Source organism: Pan paniscus, chromosome 22 (assembly GCF_029289425.2).
Source record: "Pan paniscus chromosome 22, NHGRI_mPanPan1-v2.0_pri, whole genome shotgun sequence".
Lineage (NCBI taxonomy): Eukaryota > Metazoa > Chordata > Mammalia > Primates > Hominidae > Pan > Pan paniscus.
Window position 1 is genome coordinate 38,590,913 of NC_073271.2, and position 21,645 is coordinate 38,612,557.

The window sequence follows — 21,645 nt, forward strand, 5'->3', positions numbered from 1 at the left end:
TCCACAGTGCCTGTGCGCAGAGCTGTTCCTCCTGAAAGAAGGTTCTCTTTATGGGGAAATGTGCTGAAGATCAATTGCATTTTGTATTTTGGACTTGCAGGGCATAGTTCTGTGGGTGAGAAGAAGAGAGAGACACGAGGTGCTGGTGTGGGTGCTGGCCTAGGCAGGCGTGCTGCAGAAAAGCCAGTGGACACGTAAAACAAAAGGCATCAATCAAATGTGCAGCCACCATGCACAATGGGGATTTTTATCTCATCTGAATGACGCCTGTATTATATTTAGTGATTATTTGAAACTGCGGTGACTTCATTTTCCTTTGCAAGAAACCGAACGGAAAATGCACCGCCTTGTTTTCTGTGTGGAAAACCACGCGTTTCACTAAGTACATCCAGATTTCGGGAACAGATGCTTTGTGTTTTATAGCCGTGCTCTAGAACATAAACTAAACAATACTGAGCTTGTCCTGCTGGTTTTCAAATTCATATAGATAAGAACAACTATCAGCAGCTGCTTGGGGCCCTGGACTACTCCTTCCTGTGCGCCTATGCCGTGGGGATGTACCTCAGGTAGGTCTGCTTCAGTTTTCCAGACCCTTCCTGATTACCTGGCCCCTCCGTGCAGAGAAAACATCCGCTATGCTGAAGTGCACAGGCGCGCGGGATTGAGGCCCCCGCTTGCCACTGGCTTCCCTGCTGTTCCCTTCCCAAAGACGAGGCCAAGCTTAGGAGAGAGCAAGTGTGTGTGCTGTGCCCACAACACAGGACCTCGAGGCAGAGGATTTCCATGTCCCAGGCACTGTGCCAATTGACACAGGCTGCCCTCAGCTTTCCTGGCCCTGAGGTTTAGGACCTACCATGAATCCTGCCGATCCTGGGACGTGGTCATTCAGGAACAGAGGACTAGTTTCCTGTTCAGCAGAGCCCGACCTCTCCTGTGGTTCAGAGGTTGCCATGTGTTTACGTGCCCCAAATAATGAATTTCACCTGATGATCGGAACAGTTGACACAGGATGTGCTGAACAGCTCTACCTGGATGCCCAACTTGGCCCCAGAACTCTGAGCACAGCAGAGGCAGCCATGCATGGCGGGTGGGGAACTCCAGAGAGAGACCGGCTCGGATCTGAGTCCCAGCTCTGAGTACAGCAGAGGCAGCTCTGCGTGGTGGGCAGGCAACTCCAGAGAGACACCAGCTGGGATCTGAACCCCAGCTCTGCCACCTGCTAGGATGTGGCCTTGAGCAAGTTACTATACCTCTTTGGGCCTCAGTTTCCCCTTTGCAACATGGAGGAAATAATAGTTCTTATGTCATAGGATTGGGGCAAAGATTGAGTTAATGTATGTAGAAGCTCACAACGGTGCCTGGCCTGTGCTGCCAGCCCAGCCCATTCTTGATCCCACTTTGAACTGACCAAGGCAGGTGGTGAATATTATATGGGTCATAGGACGTGTGATTGGCTGATTAAAAACTGCTATTGTGTCAGTCCAGCCAGGTTTTTTTTTAAAGGCAGTAAAGGGATGTTCTAGCCCATTTTCTGTTGCTATTAGCACAATATCTGAGCTTGAGTAATTTATAATGAAAAAAGGTGTATTTAGCTCTTATCTAACTGGGAAGTTCAAGATTGGGCAGCTGCATCTGGCAAGAGCCTCGTGCCACATTGTAATGTGGTGGAGGGCGTCACCTAGCAGAGGCCCCTGTGAGATGGGTTAGCAGTGAGCAGGGCATACAAAACAGACACAGCACAGGGGTGACGTTGCTTTATAGCAACCAGCTCTCACCTCTCACAATAGCTCATCAGTCCTGAGAGCGCGGCCACTCACTCCTGCGGATTCATTCCTTCGTCAAGGCGGATCCCTAATGACCCAAATGCCCTTCAGAGCTCCCTGTACCTCTCAACACAGTTATACTGGGGGCCAAGCCTCAACACAAGTTTTGATGGAGACCAACCATAGTCACACCACAGCCAGGGACTGAGGCATGTGGTCCCAAGAGGCTTTTGTTCAGAGACAGAGGTCTTTACCGCCTGGAGAACCCCAGGGATCCCCATAAATGTTTAGCTGCTTCCCTGAGACCTGCCCAGAGTGTAGGATCATCAAGACCTGGGCCCCCCTACCCCGCTCAGAGCCCTGGTGGGTGGTTGGTGCCCAGGCAGGCAGTGTCTGCTGTTGGAGGAGAGTGCATAGCTCTCCCTTTATTGAACGTGTGTATTTGCCTCCTGCTGCAGAACTTGTCTGAGTGAACAAATGAATAATAAAGATTTGGAATCCCAGAGTGTGTGGTGTGCAGCAGACCATGAGCCTAGCTGGAGAGAGCGTGGTGTGTACCTTGGGCTTCCTCAGGGCTTGGGTCTCAGCCAGGCTGCCAGACCTTCTCCATTTTGAGGTCAAATGTTTATATTCCCCACACTGCAGTCTTACTGAACACAAATAATCTGTGGTATAAAAAGACCCAAAGTGGGAGTGTGTTTTTCTCAGTTACTAGAAAACTGTATTTAAATCTGGTTCTCAGCTGGGGGCAGTTTTGTCTCCTAGGGGACATTTAGTAGTAATGTCTAGAGACATTTGTGGGTGTCACAGCCAGGGAAGGGATGTTGCTGGCATCTAGTGGCTAGAAACCAGGATGCTGCTAAACATCCTACAACACACAGGACAGCCCCTAACACCACAGAATTACCGGAGCCAAAGTATCAATAGTGCTGAGGTTGAGAAAGCCTGCTTTAAGTAAATAAACTGGTTTATTGTTGCTTATTTATCGGTAAAGATAATTCCTATGCAACTTGTCAGTAAGGTTATTAAAACAAAATTTGGTCTAATGTGACATCTACACAGTATACTCATGACTGAAAACAAGGGCACATGCTGCTGCATTGAAGGGGCCTTTTTGTGTGACAGTCCCTACCTGAGGTCTCAGTGATGGGTGGTGTTTTGTTCGCTATGTCAGATGAAATCAGATATGATACGGTAAAGCCATTCAGCCCAGGTACTGCCTGGTGGGTTCAAGCAGGTGCAGCGTGGACTTGAATCCCTGTATGAGTCCCACGTAATGTGAAATGGTGTTTGTTCAATTAGACCTTTTCTTTAAAATTTTTCAGTAGAGATCAAAGTAGGCCCAAATCATATAGCAAGATTAGAGAATACTTCTAAGCCTAGCCAGCAGCACCCAGCTCTCAGGAGCCCATCTGGTTGTGCCAGCTGTGCTGTGACCTGGGCAGGTCAGCCAGCCTCTCAGGGACCTATCTCCTGGTCTCTGAAGTGGGCAGGTTGAAGTCAGTAACTCTCTAGCTCTAGAATGCTCTTGAGTCTGTGTGTGGTGAGGTTTTAGCTGAAATTTTCACCTGGATGTTGTCTATAATTTTAAGTTACTTTCTTCTGCTTTAGTGTTTAAAAGGTTATTTGCATGATCCAAGGTAGATCTTTTTTACTTGGTGAATTCGGAAGGAAAATCTCTCTGGCGTAGGTTTTTGAGATGAAAGCTGAGAACATTGGAGCTGACTCCCGGAGTGGGGTTCATGGCAGGCAGGTGTCACTGTGTGTTAGGTTTCCTGTTTATCTGACTCCTAGAATGACCCTACAGAAGAAAGTGAGACCCATAGAGTCTCTAATGCTTGCGAAGGGCTCACGTCCATCCGTGATACTCTACAGCTTTTCTGTTTACTTAATAAGTCACAATGTTAAGTTGGTCCATAGTGACATTTCCCATAAAACAGTAAGGGATGTTTTGGATGGCATTAGGTATTGTGCCGTGGTGGCGGCTAAAGACTGTTAAGTCTGTTCCCTGCTGTGAAGCTGGAGACTTTTTACCACCCCCCTCGAGGCTGTTTTAGTGAGGCGCTAAGCATCCCTTATGCCACCAGGTCCCCAGACAGCTCTAGAAGATAAGACACCAAAGAGGGTAGCTGTCTAGTGAATCGCATTGCTGTTCAGAAGGATCAGAGAGATGCCACCCCAGCATTTCAGACCTTACCATAGAGCAAATCTTCTGCCTTTAAATCAGGTCAAAGTGGTGTGGCAGGAGGCGGTAGTGGCAAAGCAGCTGAAAGCCACTTCCCCACTGAGCCCAGCCAGCCAGGTGTATTAACACAGGTGACTTAATTACAGCTCGTGGGGCCGAATGACTTGCTCAGGGTCATAAGTATTCTCATGACATTTGGTGTAGTTTGACAGTTGGAATTTTAAGACACTATATACATTTACTGGATATGGTTTATGTGAAAGCAGGATTAACTAGCAAGACAAGTTCCTGTTTCCTTTCATTGGCAGCTATCATAGATAAGTCATAGTGTTTGAATTTTATTATTTGACAGATAGGACTTTTACTAGAAATAAAATCTTCTAAGATGTTGCCAGTCTCTGGTTTCTGGTGAGTAAATGCTCCATAGGGAAATAGGTGTATGAAATCTTCCTGGAAATTGTAAGGCTTGAGAGTTCCCCAAGCTCAGAGAACAGCATGAAAGCATCCCGCAAGAAACAGCCACAAGGTTGTTAACATTCGGGCGTGTTTGTTATTCCTATTTGTCTTTCCTTCTCTCCACCTCAGTGGCATCATTGGGGAGCGCCTGCCGATTAGGTATTACCTAACTTTTGGGATGCTCGCCAGCGGAGCCTTCACCGCCCTGTTCGGCTTAGGGTATTTCTACAACATCCACAGTTTCGGATTCTACGTGGTAACTCAGGTAAGGGTTTGGGTCCGTGGCTCACCATGTACGGGGTTTCCTTGGTGAATAGGGTGGGGTGTTTATGTCACGTCACCTCTGTCAAGGTGTTGGGAAGGGGGAGAAGTGCATCCTGTCGGAAGTCAGGGTCAGCTGACGTAACAAAGTCCTTCCTTTCTCTTCTGCTCAGAAATTCCAGCAACCAGGAGGTTTTCCTTAATTTCAGGAGTTGCCTCGTAAAGAATGCTGTCTGTCAGTGCCCCAGCAGGGAGACTGACATGCAGAGCCCTTGGGAGTCACTCTGTCTTCATGTGGATAAGTTTGAGATGTTTTATCTTGCGAAAGATTTGACCACTTAGGGGTTGGAGGGTGTGTCCTCCAGCTGAAGCCCCAGCTGCAGTCACCCTAACAGCAGTGGCAGGGAGTTCCCACCAGGGAGCACCCCAAACCATCCCAAGAGGGGCTGGTTGGGATTCCAAAGAACAAAGCACTGAATGCTGGGTGATCAATTTAAAGCATGTATTAGGGGAACTTACATACTGAGGGCTGCAGTGTATGGTCGCAACACACAGCGGGACAGGGCGTTCCACCTAGGTCTGTCCACAGCGAGGGGTTGGCATATGGAGTTTATTTGAGGGTTTAAGGAATTTGGCTCAGGGCCAGGGTTAGTTTCTTTCCATGTTTTGGGTCAACAACTGAAACACCTTTATCAGTGCCTAGGAGTGTTCAGGGACCAACTTGGGTCCAAGCCTACAAAGGAAAACCTGCAGCTGGTTGGGTCGCAGTGAGAGGAAAAAGGGGGAGACCTGAGGAGTCTACAGAGGGATGCACGGGCGGAAGGAAGGGCCGACTTTGGAGTTGGGCAGCAGGAGGGGGTGTGAGGCAGTCAGTGGAGAGAACAGGAGAGATCATGAAGGTGCTAGAAGGGGAGAAGGCCTGAGGACAGCCCGCGCTGGCTTTGCCCTTGGAGCTGGAGCCCTTCCGGAGTCTCCTGGCTTCTGCCCTTCCCAGCAGTCCTGTGGATCAATATTCAGCAGCCGAGGGAAGCTGCTGAAATAATGATGCTCATCTCGGGCTTTGTGATGCTTCTGGGGCTCCCCAGATAGCTCAGGGGAATGCTATAAAACCATCAAGCAGATTGTATTTAATTTTGCTTTTCAAGATTTTGCCATAACACTTGAAAAAGTTTGGCTATTTTAATTACAAAAGCAATTCACACTTGTGTAGTAATATAGAAAATTAGAAGGGAGGAGAAAACAATTTTCCAGAGTCCCAGCATGTTTCTGGAGTGAAGGCCCAGCCCGGTCAGCCCAGAGGCAGCAACAGGTAGACCAGCGGCTCCCAGGCGTGTTCTAGAGCAGCAGTTTCCAACCTTTCTGGCACCAGGGACCAGTTTTGTGGAAGACAGTCTTTCCACTGGGGACCAGGGTTGGGGAGAGGAGGATGGTTTGGGGATGAAACTGTTCCCCCTCAGGTCATCAGGCATTGGATTCTCATGAGGAGCACACAACCTGGATCCCTCACATGTGCAGTTCACAGTAGGGTTCACGCTCCTACGAGAATCTAACGCCCCGCTGATCTGACAGGAGGTGGAGCTCAGGCGGCAATGCTTGCTCTCCCACTACTCACCTCCTGCTGTGTGGCCCGGTTCCTGATAGGCCACGGATCAGGACTAGTCTGTGCCTGGGGTTGGGGACCCTGCTCTAGAGAGCTGGCTTACTGCAGTGAGGTGGTCAGAGCTGCCAGGCTGGCCCAGGGTTGGGGACCCTGCTCTAGAGAGCTGGCTTACTGCATTGAGGTAGTCGGAGCTGCCAGGCTGGCCCTGGTTTCGTGCAGTCTTGTAGAGCCACCCCCGAGTCTCAAGACGCTAGAGCGTCCTCAGCAGTACATTCCCCAAGTCCCTTCATGAAACTCAAGTCAGGGATTCTTCAAAAGTGCAGAGATACTTTGTCCAGGCGCAAAGTCAAGTTTGTGTTCATTCCAGAGAATGATTAACAACAGTACCTTCTCCATGGCATGGTAAGGGAAACATGCAATTCACAAGCCGTGTTTATCATACAATTCTATAGACAGTTCATAAAGAGAAGAAAGGTTTTCTCTCTTTAAAAAGTTTGTATTTGTTTATTTTTTGAGATGGGGTCTTACTGTGTTGCCCAGGCTGGAGTGCAGTGATGCAATCACAGCTCACTACAGCCTTGACCTCCCAGGCTCAAGCAATCCTCCCATCTCAGCTTCTTGAGTAGCTTGGACCACAGGTGTGCACCACCACACCTGGCTAATTTTTAATTTTTTGTAGACAAGGGGGTCTCTCTATATTGCCCAGGCTGGTCTCAAATTCCTGAACTCAAGAGACCCTCCTGCGCTGGTCTCCCAAAGTGCTAGAATTACAGGCATAAGCCGCTGCACCTAGCCTCTTTCTATGAAGTTTTTGGATTCAAAAGAGACCGGGAAGCTTGGCCCGACACTGTTATGAGGTGTGATCTCCTGGTGGTGGGTTTCTGGCTGGGTTTTTTTTCCTTGCTTTTCTCTGCTTATTCTAAAATTTCCACAATAGGCATGCATTGCTTTTATTTTGAAAAATATATAGATACCTGTATACATGGTTTAAAAATATATATGTAGTTTAAACTGTATATAAATATAAAACTGACAGTCCATCTCTGGCTGTCGTGCCCCCTGCTTTGTGTAAGTGGAGCAAGCTCTGTGCACCTCCCTGCAGCGCTGTCCCGGGCCTGCTTCCCACGGGTCAGTCTCTCCTTTGGCCTCTCCCGCAGGTCATCAACGGGCTGGTGCAGACCACCGGCTGGCCCAGCGTCGTCACCTGCCTCGGCAACTGGTTTGGAAAAGGAAGGTGAGAAAAAGCAGCCCTGTTTCCAATAGCAGATGAAAACTAGACCATTTTACTTTTAGTTTTTCTGTAGACTGATTACAGCAAAAACACTTTAGTATCCTCTTTAAAATAAGATGGCTGAAACCTCTGGGGCTTGAATTGCTGAAATTCAGATGGCCTGTGTCCCACGAGACAGGGGAGCTCCGCCCTCGCACTGTGGGCCCGGTGAAGTCCGTGTCACTCGGCGGCTCCTCTGACAGCTGCATCTGGCCTCCCAGGTGTTGTGGGAGATGCAGAGTCCAGGACCCTGCCCCAGGCCTTTTGAAGCCAAAGCTACATGTTAACGTGGGAGTTTGGGAAGTCCCGACCTGGGTCACCCAGGGCACAGCACCAAAGTAGCAGAGCTGGGACCCAGCCTGGCGAGTCCAGATTTATTTGTAAATGGCTTTTATTTTATACAGATAAATTTTATCTGTATAAAATTTATTTTATACAGATAAATTTTATTTATTTGTAAAATTCAGCTCAGCCAGGCCAAAGGCTTATTTATGGTGGACGATCGCAAACAAGATGCGGAAGCTAAAACGGGAACACCAGCGTCATCAGGTCTTAAGTCTTAGATACTGTGCCTCATTCACCTGGTGTGTGCATCCATGAGTTTTGTTCAAATGACAGTTCATCAAGTGACTGTATGTATTAATTGATTGTAGAGGCACAAATTTTAATTTCAGGCCTTCCAAGACTTTCAGGGAAAGGCCTCTTTCTTCTTCTTGAGTACAGAATGCGCTCAGAGCGAGAGGTAGAATGGGTGATGGCACAGCCTGAGGCCACATAAACACATCAGCTCTCGTGAGCATCGCGAGTCCTGCATGGCACAGAAGCAGGGTCTGCATGGCCCCCGTTGATTCTGCGCCGACTCCCTACTTTGCAGGCACTGCTGCGCCCTGCACTGCTGGACTCGTTTCAGCTTCTCAGCTCCATCTTCTGTCTTCTGTTTTGTTGTGCTGCAGGAGAGGTTTGATTATGGGGGTCTGGAACTCCCACACCTCCGTGGGCAACATCTTGGGGTCATTGATCGCTGGCTACTGGGTGTCCACATGCTGGGGCCTGTCCTTCGTCGTGCCTGGAGCCATCGTGGCAGCCATGGGGATAGTGTGCTTTCTCTTCCTCATTGAACGTAAGTGCACGTGGCCTTGGAGACCACCCACCAAGGGAGGCCTCGGGTTTCCCTGCCCGGGTGGGCCTTGGGGGCGAGTGTGAGAGCTGCGTGGCCTAGCGCCCTGTTTGCCCATGGCTGCCTCAGCACTCTTCTTACCAGGGAGACTTCCCCGGGGAGCCGGTTCTCTCCTGGTTTTGCTGGATTTCCTACTCTCCCCTGATTCTGGAGTGACCCATGTCCCCATTCCTTCCTCCCGTCCTCCTGTCCTCCCTTGCCCCGGCATCAGGCGTTCATGCATGGGAGTCTTCCATCTTCCCACAGGCTGTTCCTTCTCATGCCCATCTTGCCACCACAGCCTGAATTGGACCCAGTCAGCTCTTTGCCTTCTGATAAGATATATCTTGGACAGTGTTATAAAAGACTTACTTAATATCTTAACTGGGTAAAAAGTATCTCTTGGAAAATCAAATCTCTTATTCCATTTCAGATTCAATAGCAAACTTTTTATTTTATTTAATTGAATTTGAAATTCGTTTCTGAAGTAGAGATCCAGCAGGCTCTGGTGCTGAGAAGATTCAGGACAGTTACAGCAAGAATAGAGATACCCGGGTGGCCCTGGCGGTCACACGACAGGGGCTCGAATCCCGCAAGCCATTCTGATAAGCTGTACTCAGCTCTTAGTTCTTTGACTGAGTTTAAAACCACTGTGAAACCATATGGCAGGAGACAGCTCCCTCATGCTGCCTGCCAGGTAGGGACACTCAGAGCCAGCTCCCTCCAGCCACACTGGGCATTGCTGATCACTTCAGCTCTGCATGCAGAAGTTAATCCATATTCCATTTAGTCGCTCACTTTTTTTGTCTTGCAAAAGCTAACCTTTTAATTTTTAAGGTAACCATCCTCTGGCCACACTGTGAGTTTGGAGACTCTCACCCCATGCTTCTGTGTTGGTGAAAATGGAAATAAACATTCAGATGAGGAATGTCCAGACACACCCATTGGTGTGAGCAAAAAGTGGGGGCCCCGGGCTGCACTCCGCTCCCCTTTCCCCGCTTCTGCAGAGGCTGAGTAAGCCTTCGGCCACACCCCAAACAGCCTGAGCAGGGGCCTCGTGGGATGGGTGGGGGTCTGGATCCCTCCCAGTGGGCCAGCATGTGGCTTTCCGCTCTGGCTGGTATGTCACTGCAGTTCTGAGAAAGGCCATTTCCACCACCTGTTTTCTTCCGCTCTGGTTCCTAGAACCTGGAGTTCTGTGCCCCTGCGCTCCAAGTGTTTGAGACACCAGCCACCCGGAGAACAATGTGCCTCTCTTTGTTAGCACACAGGGGCCCCTGGGTGTCTCCTGCCTGAGGGTAGAGTCCATGGGGTCTTTCGTTCTCTTCCTTAACTGGAAAGGGGCTGGCTCTGGGGAGAAAAGGACATGTGGAAGGGAAAGGAGCTTGCTCAATGGCCGGGACCTCAGCACCCGCTCCAGGCATTCACGGCCCTATATTGATGTTTGTCTCTGTAAGCAGAGAGAGCTCGGCTCTTGTGAATAAGCCTCCCTGATCCAATTTGGGCAGATAGCAATGAGCCAGATGCCCCCTGTCCCTGGGTCCTCTGGCCACAGGCCCACTCACCTACAGGAAGGCTGCATGCTTCATCTCTAGCCAAACAAAACCAAACTACCAGAACCTCCTGCCCAGGGAATCTTTCTGACACTCTTTCCCCTTGTGCCTGGGAGGTGCACTGTGTCTGAATGATGAGACCCAGCTGAGACAACAGTGGCTGGATGCTGAGTCTGAGAACAGGAGCTCTTTGCAGATAGGGAGGAAACATCAAGTGCCCCTTGGTTTGTTTCTGCCCCTCCTTGTCCCGAATCACTGATCCTGGGCAGGTACTAAAGGCATCAGATGTGCAATTCTTGCGGTCAACAGAGGATGTGGCTTTCTCTGCTGCTCCTTCACTCCTGTCTCCTGCCCAGGGTGAGCCCCAAAGGACAGGGCGTCCCCTACTCCTTTCTCAGGCCTCTCTGAGTCTCCTTTCTGAAGCTGTTCTCAAATGTGTCCCAGCCAAGGGACGTGTGTGCCCAAGTCCCTGAAGGTGAAAGTCCAGGAAGAGCCATATCAGGGGAAGCCCCTGGCTTACCCCTGGGGGCATCACACTGTGAGTGGATACCGATGGGGTGAGTTGGCTGATGTCCTTTAAATTGGTGACCATACATCACAGGTGGACCATTGGGACTGCCCAACATGCCGACCATGTGTCCTTGGTCAGTGGCCTCGCCCTATGGGCTGTGCCCAGGACAGGAGGGCGACGCACCCCACAGCCAGCCACGGACCTCTGGGTGCAGACCCACCTGGCCCTACGGCATGTTGATAATAACCTTATCAACAAAACCCAGACAAGAGGTTTGATGCTGGCCTCGAGGCCAGCAGGAGTGTGCTCGGCGGCTGCATGTCCCTCTATGATGTCACCCTGTGTTGTGTGGGAATGGACTTGGCTGTGGGGAGCCTGCAGCCCTGTAGCTCAGTTTGGGTTGCAAGGCAGTAACCAGTTTCATCCAAGGTGATAAAGAGACCAAGGTGCTTGGTAGTCAGAGGGGGCTGCAGAGGTGGAGCGAGAAGCAGTAGGGCTGGTTTCCCGCAGCACCTAGAGGCCTGGGGTCTGACTCTGGGTTCCCGCATTGCTCGGGGCAGGTTGCTGGTGTCTGTAAAGGACACGCTGAAGCCTCACTTCTGGTTCTGTTCCTTTTCAAGTTTCCTCCCTTCCTTGCATTTACACAAAGATGTTTGTTCCATATCAAGATAGATGTTTTATCTCCACTCATTTTTATTTCTAATGAATTTCATAACATGAAATACCTCATTACAGTCATTCTTCCAGCCTCGCTCCCCTGATGTGCTTTTCCTGGTTTTGCTTTTCTTCTGGGGCTTGTCCTCTGAATGAGAGTCGTGGGCTTGTCCACACAGCGTCCGCATGCTCTGCTTGTGATTATTGGCCACGCTGGGAAGTATTTTCCATATTTAAAGTAGCGTTCACGTTCACAGTGTTGGCACTGGCTGGCGGTGATCTGCCATACCCCCCTTGCACACAAGTGGGCTGCCAGGCCGAGTGACTGGGGACAGGCCGGGGCGTGTATGGGAGTCACTGGTGGGCCAGCCAAGCTGTGCCCTTGCCCTCACCTGGCATGCTATGGCGATGGCTTTTTTCTGAAACGAATGCCGATTTAGTAAAGGTATAAGATGGCATCTTGTGTTTTATTAAATTTTATTGTGTATATTTAAGGTATGCAACATGGTGTTACAGATACATAGAGATAGTAAAAAGGTTACTAGTAAAGCGAAGCAAGTTAACATAGCCATCGCAACTCACAGCTGCCCACTTTTGTTTTTGTGGCAAGAGCAGCTCAAATCCACTCATTTAATGTGAATCCTGCATACAGTCCAGTTTCACATCCGGTGCTCCCGTGTTGCCCTGTCCTCGGGTTACGTAGCTTGCTTGGCATTGCCATGGTGGTGGACCTGCTCAGCCTCACTCATGTTTGCTCTTTCAGATCCGAAGGACGTCAGGTGCTCCTCCACCCTGGTGACGGTAAGGACCCTGTTTTCTTGTCCTTTTCTAGAACAGTGTGCAGTTCTGACCACTTCCCCAGCCTGCTCCTGCCTGTGCGGTGTCAGACAGAAACACACAGGGTAGACAGAAGTCCCACCCTCAAAACATTGGCAGTTCTAGGAATAGAGAATATTCTGTTTTGGGTTTTGCTGATAATAACCTTATCAACAAAACCCAGACAAGAGGTTCAATGCTGTCCAGATGAAGGACTTCATGCTAAGGGGAACCAAAGGCTGGGTCCTGGCCAGGCCTCCTCAGGAGTGGAGACCTCCTGGTTTCCCCAGGGGCCTCAGTGTGACGGGGAAAAACGCACGTGTCATCTGCCTGCCATCACTTAAGTTGGTGGCTGCACGTCTCAGGTGGCCGAGAGGTCTGCCCAGCACGCCATTCCTTCTCTTCTGTACCCCTGCCCAGCTCAGCCAGCGTAGGCCCTGCAGGCAGGATTGCTGACCACGTTGGCTGCCATGAATGAGCCCTGCCCTAGCTGCCTCCACCCGCAGCCAGTCACCACTGGCCACTTTCCCACCTGGCTAAGGCCAGCCCTCCTGCGGTACCGGTCCCCTCCCTCTCATGGCCCAGGGCTTGACTCCCGCAGACACACCCCCCGCCCCAAATACCATTCCTGGCACACTCATGTAGTATTGGTGGCTGTCTTGGAAGAAAGTCCCTCTGGCCCTCATGCCTGCTCCCAGCCGCCCCGCTCCCCATGTCCACTGGCATGACACCCCTCCTGTCTGCAGGCCACTGCCACCTCACGGGAACAGCCCATCAGATCCCAGCAACGTCACCTGGACACATAGGGTGGTCAGCTCTCTGGCCTCACCCTGCTGGGCCTGTTGCCCGCGTCTGACCCGATGCTTCCCTCCCTCTGGGGGTCAGCTCTCTTCCCTCCCTCTGGGAAAGGCTCCCCTCCCCGGGCTAACATGTTAGTCACGTCTGTGCCGAGTGTCAGACCCCCGATGTGGGGGTGCCCCCAGGCTGCCCTGCGGCCTCCTCTCTCCTTGTCTGCCCGCTCGCTGCAGGAGAGCACGCTCGGGCCTTTCAGCGGCCCCAGGTGCGTTGATGTCGAGTCACCATGCTGTCCCCAGAGTGACCCTCCCCTGAGCTCCGCAATCTGAGGTCTCACCACCACTCAACCTTCCCACGGAGATGTCTGAGTGTCCTTCAGACTTAACACGACCGGAGGAGACCTCTTGATTTTACCCCTGCACAAGCCGATCCCCCAGCATCCCCCATCTCAGTCAGGAAGCTGCTGTCCACCCTGTGGACAGGCCAGACCCGAGGAGCCAGCCCAACACCCCCTCCCTTCAGCCCCGCACCCCATCCTTGGCCATGTTCTGTCAGTTCTGCTCTGTTCTGTGAGGGGGTGTGGAATGGAAACCCTCTCACCTCCTCCGCCTCTACCACCCTGGTCCCCGTCACCACCGTCAGCTCTCCTCCGAGCCACTGCTCATCAGCCTCCTAGAACGATCCACTCTTGCTCCCCAGAATCTCTTCTTCACACCTCACTTGCAGAGACTGTATTGATACAGACGCCAGAGCACATCAGCCCTTGCATAACACAGTCCAGTGGCTCCATGTCGCCCCATGTGAAATCCTCACCAGTCCATCTGGTTGGTCTCTGTCACCCTCACAGAAGGGTGCGAGCCCCTCGGGCCTGGATCATCACTGGGTCCCGGCGCCTGGGGCAGCACCTGGCCTCGTGCGGGAGGGGGCCAGAGTCCTTTTTCTGTCTTTTCATACCTCGGGCTCCTGGGTGTGATTCATATGGAAAGAAGGGTTCTGATACTTGATGACAAAAACAAAGAAACAAAATGAAGTTTGAAAACCAGCTTGGCCTTCAGGAAGGTCAAACACCATATGATGTTTTTAAAACTATGGTTGATATTTTAAAATGTTTTAAAAAGCCGTGTTCCTGCCATGAGCATGAATTTCAATTTCCAAGCTTGTACAGTCGTGCTGTGAAGTAGCTTAAAGCTGCCCGGACCAGCCATCTTGAGACTGGGGAGAACTTCGCACACACCTTCCGCCCTGGAACATCTTCTGTCCTCTAAGAAGAGCTTTTCTCATGCAGGGGCGGCCAGGCCTGAGGATAGGAAGCAGGCGTGCAGGGGGTTTTGGGGAGGGGCAGCTCTTCCTCACACACAGCTCTTAGGAATATGAGAGCTCATCTAGGCGAGAGGCATTGCTTCTTCTCCTTGTGTGTATGAGTTTGGGGCTGAAGCCTGTGTTTCATTCTCCCCGTTCAAATCCTCTCCGAGCAGTTCACTGAGATCTACTGGTGCCCAGGTGTCCCCGACGTGCCCTGAGGCAGGTGGTCCAGAGAAACAGCTTCTCGTCCTCTCTCCTCTCCATGTTGGCTGGTCGCAGAGGGAGAGATGGCTGATATCTGGGGATATTTTATCAGCTTCTGCAAACAGCCCCAAAGTTCTTTTTCCTGCAGGAATGTTACCTGCTCTGTGCAGGACACCAATGAGACCCTTGTCACGGGCCTTCCTGAGGGAGCTGAGGGCAGTTTGGCCAATGTGCCATCAGCTGCTGTCCTTCTGTAGTATCTTCCCTTTATCACAAATCGGAGCTTTTGGGCAAAGCAAAATGCATTTGTAAGAGATTTCAGATGTGCTGACTTGTTCTGGGAAGTTCCCATGTGGAAGTGTTATTTTTAGGATAAAATTCTAATTTTTTCCAATATTTTAAAGTTCTTGTTATGGAGACTTTAAACATATAAAAAGGTAAAAATAACAGCATAATGAACCCCTGTGTGCCCATTACCCAAGTTTCCAACAGTTGGCCAATCTGACTCTATCAACGCCCCTTCTAATACTATCCCTTCCCACCTCCTGCTGATGTATTTTGCAAGCAAATAGCAATCATCTTAATATTTTGTCTCTGACTACTTCAATATGTTTCCAAAATATAAGGACTCTTTTATGTGAAACAAAATGTACTATACCATTATCACACTTAAAAACCAATGGCAAAGAATAGAAAAACAGTAGAGAAAATCAATGAAACCAAAAGTTGGTTCTTTGGAAAGATCAACAAAATTGATCATCCTGCACCTAGACTGACCGAGAATAAAGGAGGACTCAAATTACCAAAATCAGGACCAGGAAAGGTGGCATTTCTGCCACATTTACTGAAATAAAATGGATTATGAGGGAACTATATGCCAACCAATTAGAAAACTTTGAATAAATGGAAAAATTCATAGAAGGACAGAAACTACCAAAACTGACTCAAGAGAGGAGGAAATCTGAATAGTTCTAAAACAAGTAAAGAAATTAAATTGTTAATTTAAAAACTTCACTCAAAGAAAATCCCAGGACCAGATGGCTTTACTGGTAAATTCTGCCAAACATGGAAAGAAGAGCTAATACTAATTACTCACAAACTCTTCCAAAAAATAAAAGTGGGGGGAAACTTCCTAATTCATTCTATGAGGTGTTATCGTAATAACAAAAGAAGACTAAAACCTCTTAAGAAAACTGTACAACAGTATCTTTTATGAGTGTAGATGCAAAACTCAATAGCAGCAACCTGAATTCAGCCACCTACAAAAGGATTATATACCATGATCAAGTGGGATTTATCCCAGGAATACACAGTTGGCTTAACAGGTAATGTTAATGTAATACACCATTTGAATGGATAAAGGACAAAAGCTGCATGATCATCTCAGTAGAAGCAGGAAAAGCACTGGACAAAATCCAGCACCCTTTCATGTGAAAACACTCAACAAACTAGGAATAGAAAGCAACTTCCTTGACCTGACAAAGGGCATCTAATAAAACCCACACCTCAGAGTGTGCTTAATGGTGAAAGACCAGGTGCTTTCCGCCTGAGATCAGGAACAAGACTAGGAGGCCTGCTCTTGCCATTTCTATTTACCATTGTAATGCAGGCAGGCCAGTTAGGCAAGAAAAGGATATAAACGGCATGCAGATTAGACAAGAAGTAAGACTACTTCTCTTTGCAGATGACATGATCTTTTATACAGAAAATCATAAGGAGTCCTCAAAAAAATGGTTAGAGTGAATTAACAAGTTAGCAAGGTTGCAGAAAACAAGACCAGTATACAAAAATCAATTGTATTTCTATACACTAGCAGTCAACAATCCAAAGATGAAATTAAGGCCGTTTCATTTACAATAGCATCAAAAAACATTATGTGAAGCAGAAGAAACCAGTCACAAAAGGTCACATATTGTATGATTTCATTCATATGAAATGTCCAGAATAGGCAAACCTAGAGATAGAAAGAAGATGAGTGGTTGCCAGGGACTAGGGTGGGAAGAAAGGGGGGATGACTGCTGACAGGTATGAGGTTTCTTTCTGGAGGTGATGAAAATGTTCTCAAATTGTAGTGATGGTTGCAAAACTGAATTTAAAAACCACTGAATTGTGAACATTAAATGAGTGAATGGTACAGTATGTGAATTCTGTCTCAACAATGCTATTACAAATTTTTAAAATCTATAATCCTTTCTATTATCATACAGCTACTCAATGGTCAGATCTGCTGATTGTCTTATAAATGATTTTGCACTGTGTTTAAGCAAGGCCTAGGCAAGGTCCACTCCTTCTGATTGGTTAATTTAATATGCCTCTTAAGCCTCTTCTATTTATAGGACCTCAATGGTTTTTTTTGTTTTGTTTTGTTTTGTTTTTTTGGTTTGGTGTTATTCTCCTTTGAATTGCTTTTGTCAAAATAAAAAATGGTCATTTTTTCTACCAAGTTTCCCACATTTGAGGCTTTGCTGACCTTGTACCTGGGGTGTGTTTCACGTGTTCCTCTATCCCCTGTATCTCCTGTAAACTGGAAACCTTGATCTGATCCAGATTTGATTTTTCTAATTAGTTTTTGTTTCAAATGAATCACAATTAATATGAAAGAGAGTATTCAATTCTTTACCATTTGCCTTGAGTCTGAGGGTGCTAATAAGAATGTGTCTCTTTATGCTTCTGCCCTGTGCTATTGAAGAGCCATGGGAACTTGTTCTTTTGATTTGTATTTGATTCCTAGGTTACTTAGGTTTAGGATATCTATTTTGTGCCCTAATCTAGGACCTCATTGGGTCCAAAACCCTGTATCAGTTGTGTCAAAATTAATGCTTTTTATTAATATCTTCAGATTAGTTGGGGTTGTGTTCAGCAGCAAGCAATAGAAAAGCCCACAGGCAGTTACTAAAACAAGATGGGAAGGTATTTCTCTCTTCTATTCAAGAAATCTGGAGAGAGCCAGCCCAGGATGATGTGGGGTGTGCGTGTTGAGTGTCAGGGACACAGACTCCTCTTGTCTTTTCGTTCTTCCCCTGTGCATGGCTTCATGCCAAAGGTGATATATTCCAACCAATTAGAACAGTGCCAGGCACAGAGTTGATGCTTAATAATTATTTGTTGAATGAGCGAATGAATGATTGGTCAGTGGCTGCTGGAGCTCCAGCCATTACATCTGTATTCCAGCCAGCAGGAAGGAGGGAAAGGACATTAGGGACAGGCCCCTTCCCTTTCAGGAGACTTCCTAGCATTTCCTAACATCATTTCTGCTTAGCTGACCACATCAAGCTGAAAAGGAATTTTAAGATAGGCTTTACCTGAGCACCCACGTTCCTGGCTGAAAAGCAGGAAGAAGAGGGCCCGGGTGATGCTGGTAGCCTCTGCTCACTGGGGGGGGGCCGAGTGCTGGGGAGCAGGAACCCATCTCTGCTTCTGCCTGAAATGGTCGGATGATAAACTGGCCAGATAATCACCCCTAGCCTGGCAGGCTTTGCCCTCCCTCTGAGCACAAAACAAATGTATTTTTAAAGGTATTTTGTTACATTTTCAAGTAATAAGATCAATAGTTTTTCTTAACCTTCAGAAACCTTTTCAGGGGAAATGCCTCGAAATGTAAAGGGTGGGATCCAACTGTCCATCTGAATGGAGTTTAACCCATGCTCTGTCTTCCCCGTGTTTCCTGCCTTTTGGAGGCCCCATAGATCTCTACTTGCAGATCTCACAGTTAGCGTGCAAGCCTGGTGGTTTTTCTTCTCAAATGCATCCAGCACTAGTGCCAGAAATCTAAATCATCTGGGCCTCTCTAAGCCTTAGAAATTGTTTTGTTATGATTTATACTAGAGTGAATGAATAACATCTTTCTAAGTACAGACTGATTCCTTATTTTAAAGGAAGTTTGTTTGGACTATTTCATCAACAAACAACAACATTTTACCACTGGAGAATTTCAACAATTATTTTTATACCATTAATTATCTTCAAAAGGGGTTCTACATAGAGCCCTATAGAAATAATGATTAGGAAATGGTACCTTTATTCTAGTGCCCAAGAAACTGCCTTCATTTCTTCACTTTTCACTTGGTAACAGGAGATAATTTTGAAATGATTTTGAGTTGTGGAGTGCATCAGTGCAGTCCTTCCACCTCCCTGCCCTCTAGCGGCAGGTCCACATTCTGGGGCTGTTGAGCAAGCCACACTCTCCTTCCGTAGAGACGGTTTTTTTTTTTTCCTTCAGAAGCATTCGGCTGACCTAGGGAGGGCAGGTGTTCCTCACATGTTAAAGGGAAAGATTGGTCTGTGCCTTTTCATTTCAAAACCGTTGAAACAATCTCACAGCCATTCAGAAAAGTTAAGTTGGCTTAATGGGTATTTTTACATTTGATTACACCTCTGTCTTAGCTCTTTCTTCAAGAGAGGATTTGATGTTCACATTCTATTATCTGAGAGTCTGGAGTGTTGAGATCAACCATTATTCTGTTTAAATCAGTTGTCTTATGTCCTCTTGGTAGCTTTTTTGGGACGATAGTAAGTATCCTTGCTACAGTAAAGCCAGGTTTAATTTCTAGCTGTTGAATCAGTATCGCTCTAATGAAACTTTTTTTTTTACCAGCACTCAAAAGGCTATGAGAATGGTACAAACAGATTGAGACTCCAGAAGCAAATCTTGAAGAGCGAAAAGAACAAGCCTCTGGTAAGTCACACACAACTTCCACTTCCTAGAATGTCGGAGCTGCAGGAAAACTCCTTTGAGCCACGTCGGCTCTCTGTCCCTCTGCCTATGTGACATGTGTCACAAACATCCAGGTCTTAAAAAAATTCTGTCTCATTGTATTTCTTCAGTAAAATTTGAGTTTGCCCTTATTGGCTTTCTTTGGATTTTACACTTAACCAATTCATTCATTCAGCAGCTCTGCACCTTTCAATGTCCCAGGCACTATTCCAGGTGTTGGGGGCGGTGCTGGTGTAGACGGAACGCAGGCAGAGACATCCCCCAAGCGGTGCCAAGCGGCAGGAAGACAGGCTGAGCAGGCTCTATTTTCAGCTGGCCTTGGGAGGCTTCCCTAGGCAGGCAGTGTTGAAACAGAGCTGTGAGGGACTGGAGGGAGAGTCTGCAGGTGCCTGAGCACAGAGGGTGTCAGGGTGAGGGGCGCACGGTGGGCTGGCCACGTGAGGTGCACACAGAAAACTGACATCATGGGACCAAGAAAAGGGAGAAGCAGGTAACAGAAGGAGGCATCTCCACCTCCCCTATGTCACAGATGAGGAATTCCGGACACAGAAATGCTAAGTTAATCTGCCTTGTCATCTGCGGTAGCAGGGAGGCCTCAGTGCAGGTCTGGCCCACCCCTAGCACCTGAGCCTCCTGTGCCCTACCCTTCCCATCATCGATCCTTGTAGAAGCTCCTCACATTGTTGCTGCTTAGCTGACCACACCAAGCTGCAGCAGGCATTTTAAATTTGACTTTAATCATTGAAGTTATAAGCTGTTCTCTTTCTAGATCAGGTTTTTGTTTGGTTGGTTGGTTGGTTTTTTTTTTTTTTTGAGACAAGATCTTACTCTGTCGCCCAGTCTGGAGTGCAGTGGCATGATCTCGGCTCACTGCAACCTCCGCCTCCTGGGTTCAAGTGATTCTCCTGCCTCAGCCTCCCTATTAGCTGGGATTACAGGCACCCACCACCACACCTGGCTGAATTTTGTATTTTTTTAGTAGAGATGGGGTTTCACCATGTTGGCCAGGCTAGTCTTGAACTCCTGACCTCAGGTGACCCACCCGCCTTAGCCTCCCAAAGTGCTGGAATTACAGGCTTCAGCCACCACACCCGGCCTCTAAATAAGGTTTAACCTTCTACAGCAGACACAGGGCCTCTACTCTGTCAGAAAGACCCCTCCAGCATGTGTGAGGGGCTGCTCTCCCTATCTTTTTAAATTAAATAGCTTAAAGGATTAATGTACTAAACATGCATCTCACTTTTTTATTGACTGCAGAAATTTATTTGTAGTGGCTGAAATATTAGAAAAGGGAAGAATGATGTCTCGTGCATCTGGGTTCTTGGATTTTAGGGAGACAGTAGGCAGTGACTAATTCAACCAAAATGCTTTAAAATCTGTACTTACTTGTGAATTCACATTTAAACAAATCATGTCCCAATCAGTGTCCAAAAGGCTGTCACCCCTCTCTGATGATACTGAAGCCTGCCACTTGTTCTGAATCAAGACCACAGGCCCTTTCTTCTGGTGTAGTAACTGACCCATAGAACTAGCCTTGGCTTCTAAGTATAGTTTCTCTCTTTCCTTTTCCGGCCCTCTAAGAAAGGCTGTTTACAGACTTGCCATCAAGGAGCCAGTTATGTAAGTAAAGGCACTGGCAGGCCTTATTTCAGGCTGAGGGTGACGACCACAACCGGGCGCATGCTGACCTCGCTTATGTGGCATCCCCTTTCGGCAGGCCTGCCATTGCTCTTGGGTCAGGGTAGGCGGGGAGAGTTCCCCATGAGGTTGGCTGCACACCCTGGATGTCCCCTTTCCCAGAGTGACCGCTGGGCTCAGTGGGGTGTCACCCAGCCCCTGACCTCCACTCCTTTTTAGACAGAGCTGCTACACTATGTCACGTAGCAGGTAGTTTCTCAGTGGCCTCTTGAAGAGACATGTAAAGAAAGCTGGGGGGCGGGGAGCAAATGTGGGAAAGAGAATGAGGCGCTGCTGTCACTTGGCCACGTGGTGAGCCCGCAGGTCCCCGCGGGCATTTTAGAGGATTGTCTTGGGGACGGTCGCACTTGCCGTCCCTGTAGTCACTTGTCACTTTTCCTCCTTGACGTCTCTGAGGATCCTTCTGATTGGCTGTGGCTCAAGAACTGTTGCGCCCACCAAATGCGGCGTGAGCGCGGAGTGGGTATTTGGAGGTTGAATGTGACTCCACCGTGCACTTTGCACGCCAAGTGGGGACTCCACAAATCTCTCTGTGATGGCCTTTCCCAAAGGGAAGCTGCAGACCGCATCGGGTAGCGGGGTGAGCTTAGCATTTTTAGATAGAGCGATCGTTATTACGCAGTCCCCCCACATGCGTCTGTGTGTGTTTTTGTTGTGTGTGGGGGCATTTTAGTAGAGGGAACCCTTTTCTCTTTGAAAGTGTAAGC

At 48.4% G+C, this 21,645-nt stretch overlaps 1 protein-coding gene across 8 annotated transcripts in view; it reads left to right on the forward strand.

Moving 5' to 3' along the window:
• The window catches only part of SLC37A1 (solute carrier family 37 member 1), an 84,239-nt gene that overhangs the window by 35,374 nt on the left and 27,220 nt on the right, over positions 1-21,645 (forward strand). For all 8 annotated transcript variants that reach the window (XM_055105134.2, XM_055105130.2, XM_055105135.2 and 5 more), the window contains 6 exons: positions 488-566; positions 4,534-4,669; positions 7,423-7,499; positions 8,489-8,655; positions 12,173-12,210; positions 19,121-19,201. In XM_055105134.2, coding sequence (XP_054961109.1) covers positions 488-566; positions 4,534-4,669; positions 7,423-7,499; positions 8,489-8,655; positions 12,173-12,210; positions 19,121-19,201 — 578 coding nt within the window. The remainder of the gene's footprint in view (positions 1-487; positions 567-4,533; positions 4,670-7,422; positions 7,500-8,488; positions 8,656-12,172; positions 12,211-19,120; positions 19,202-21,645) is intronic.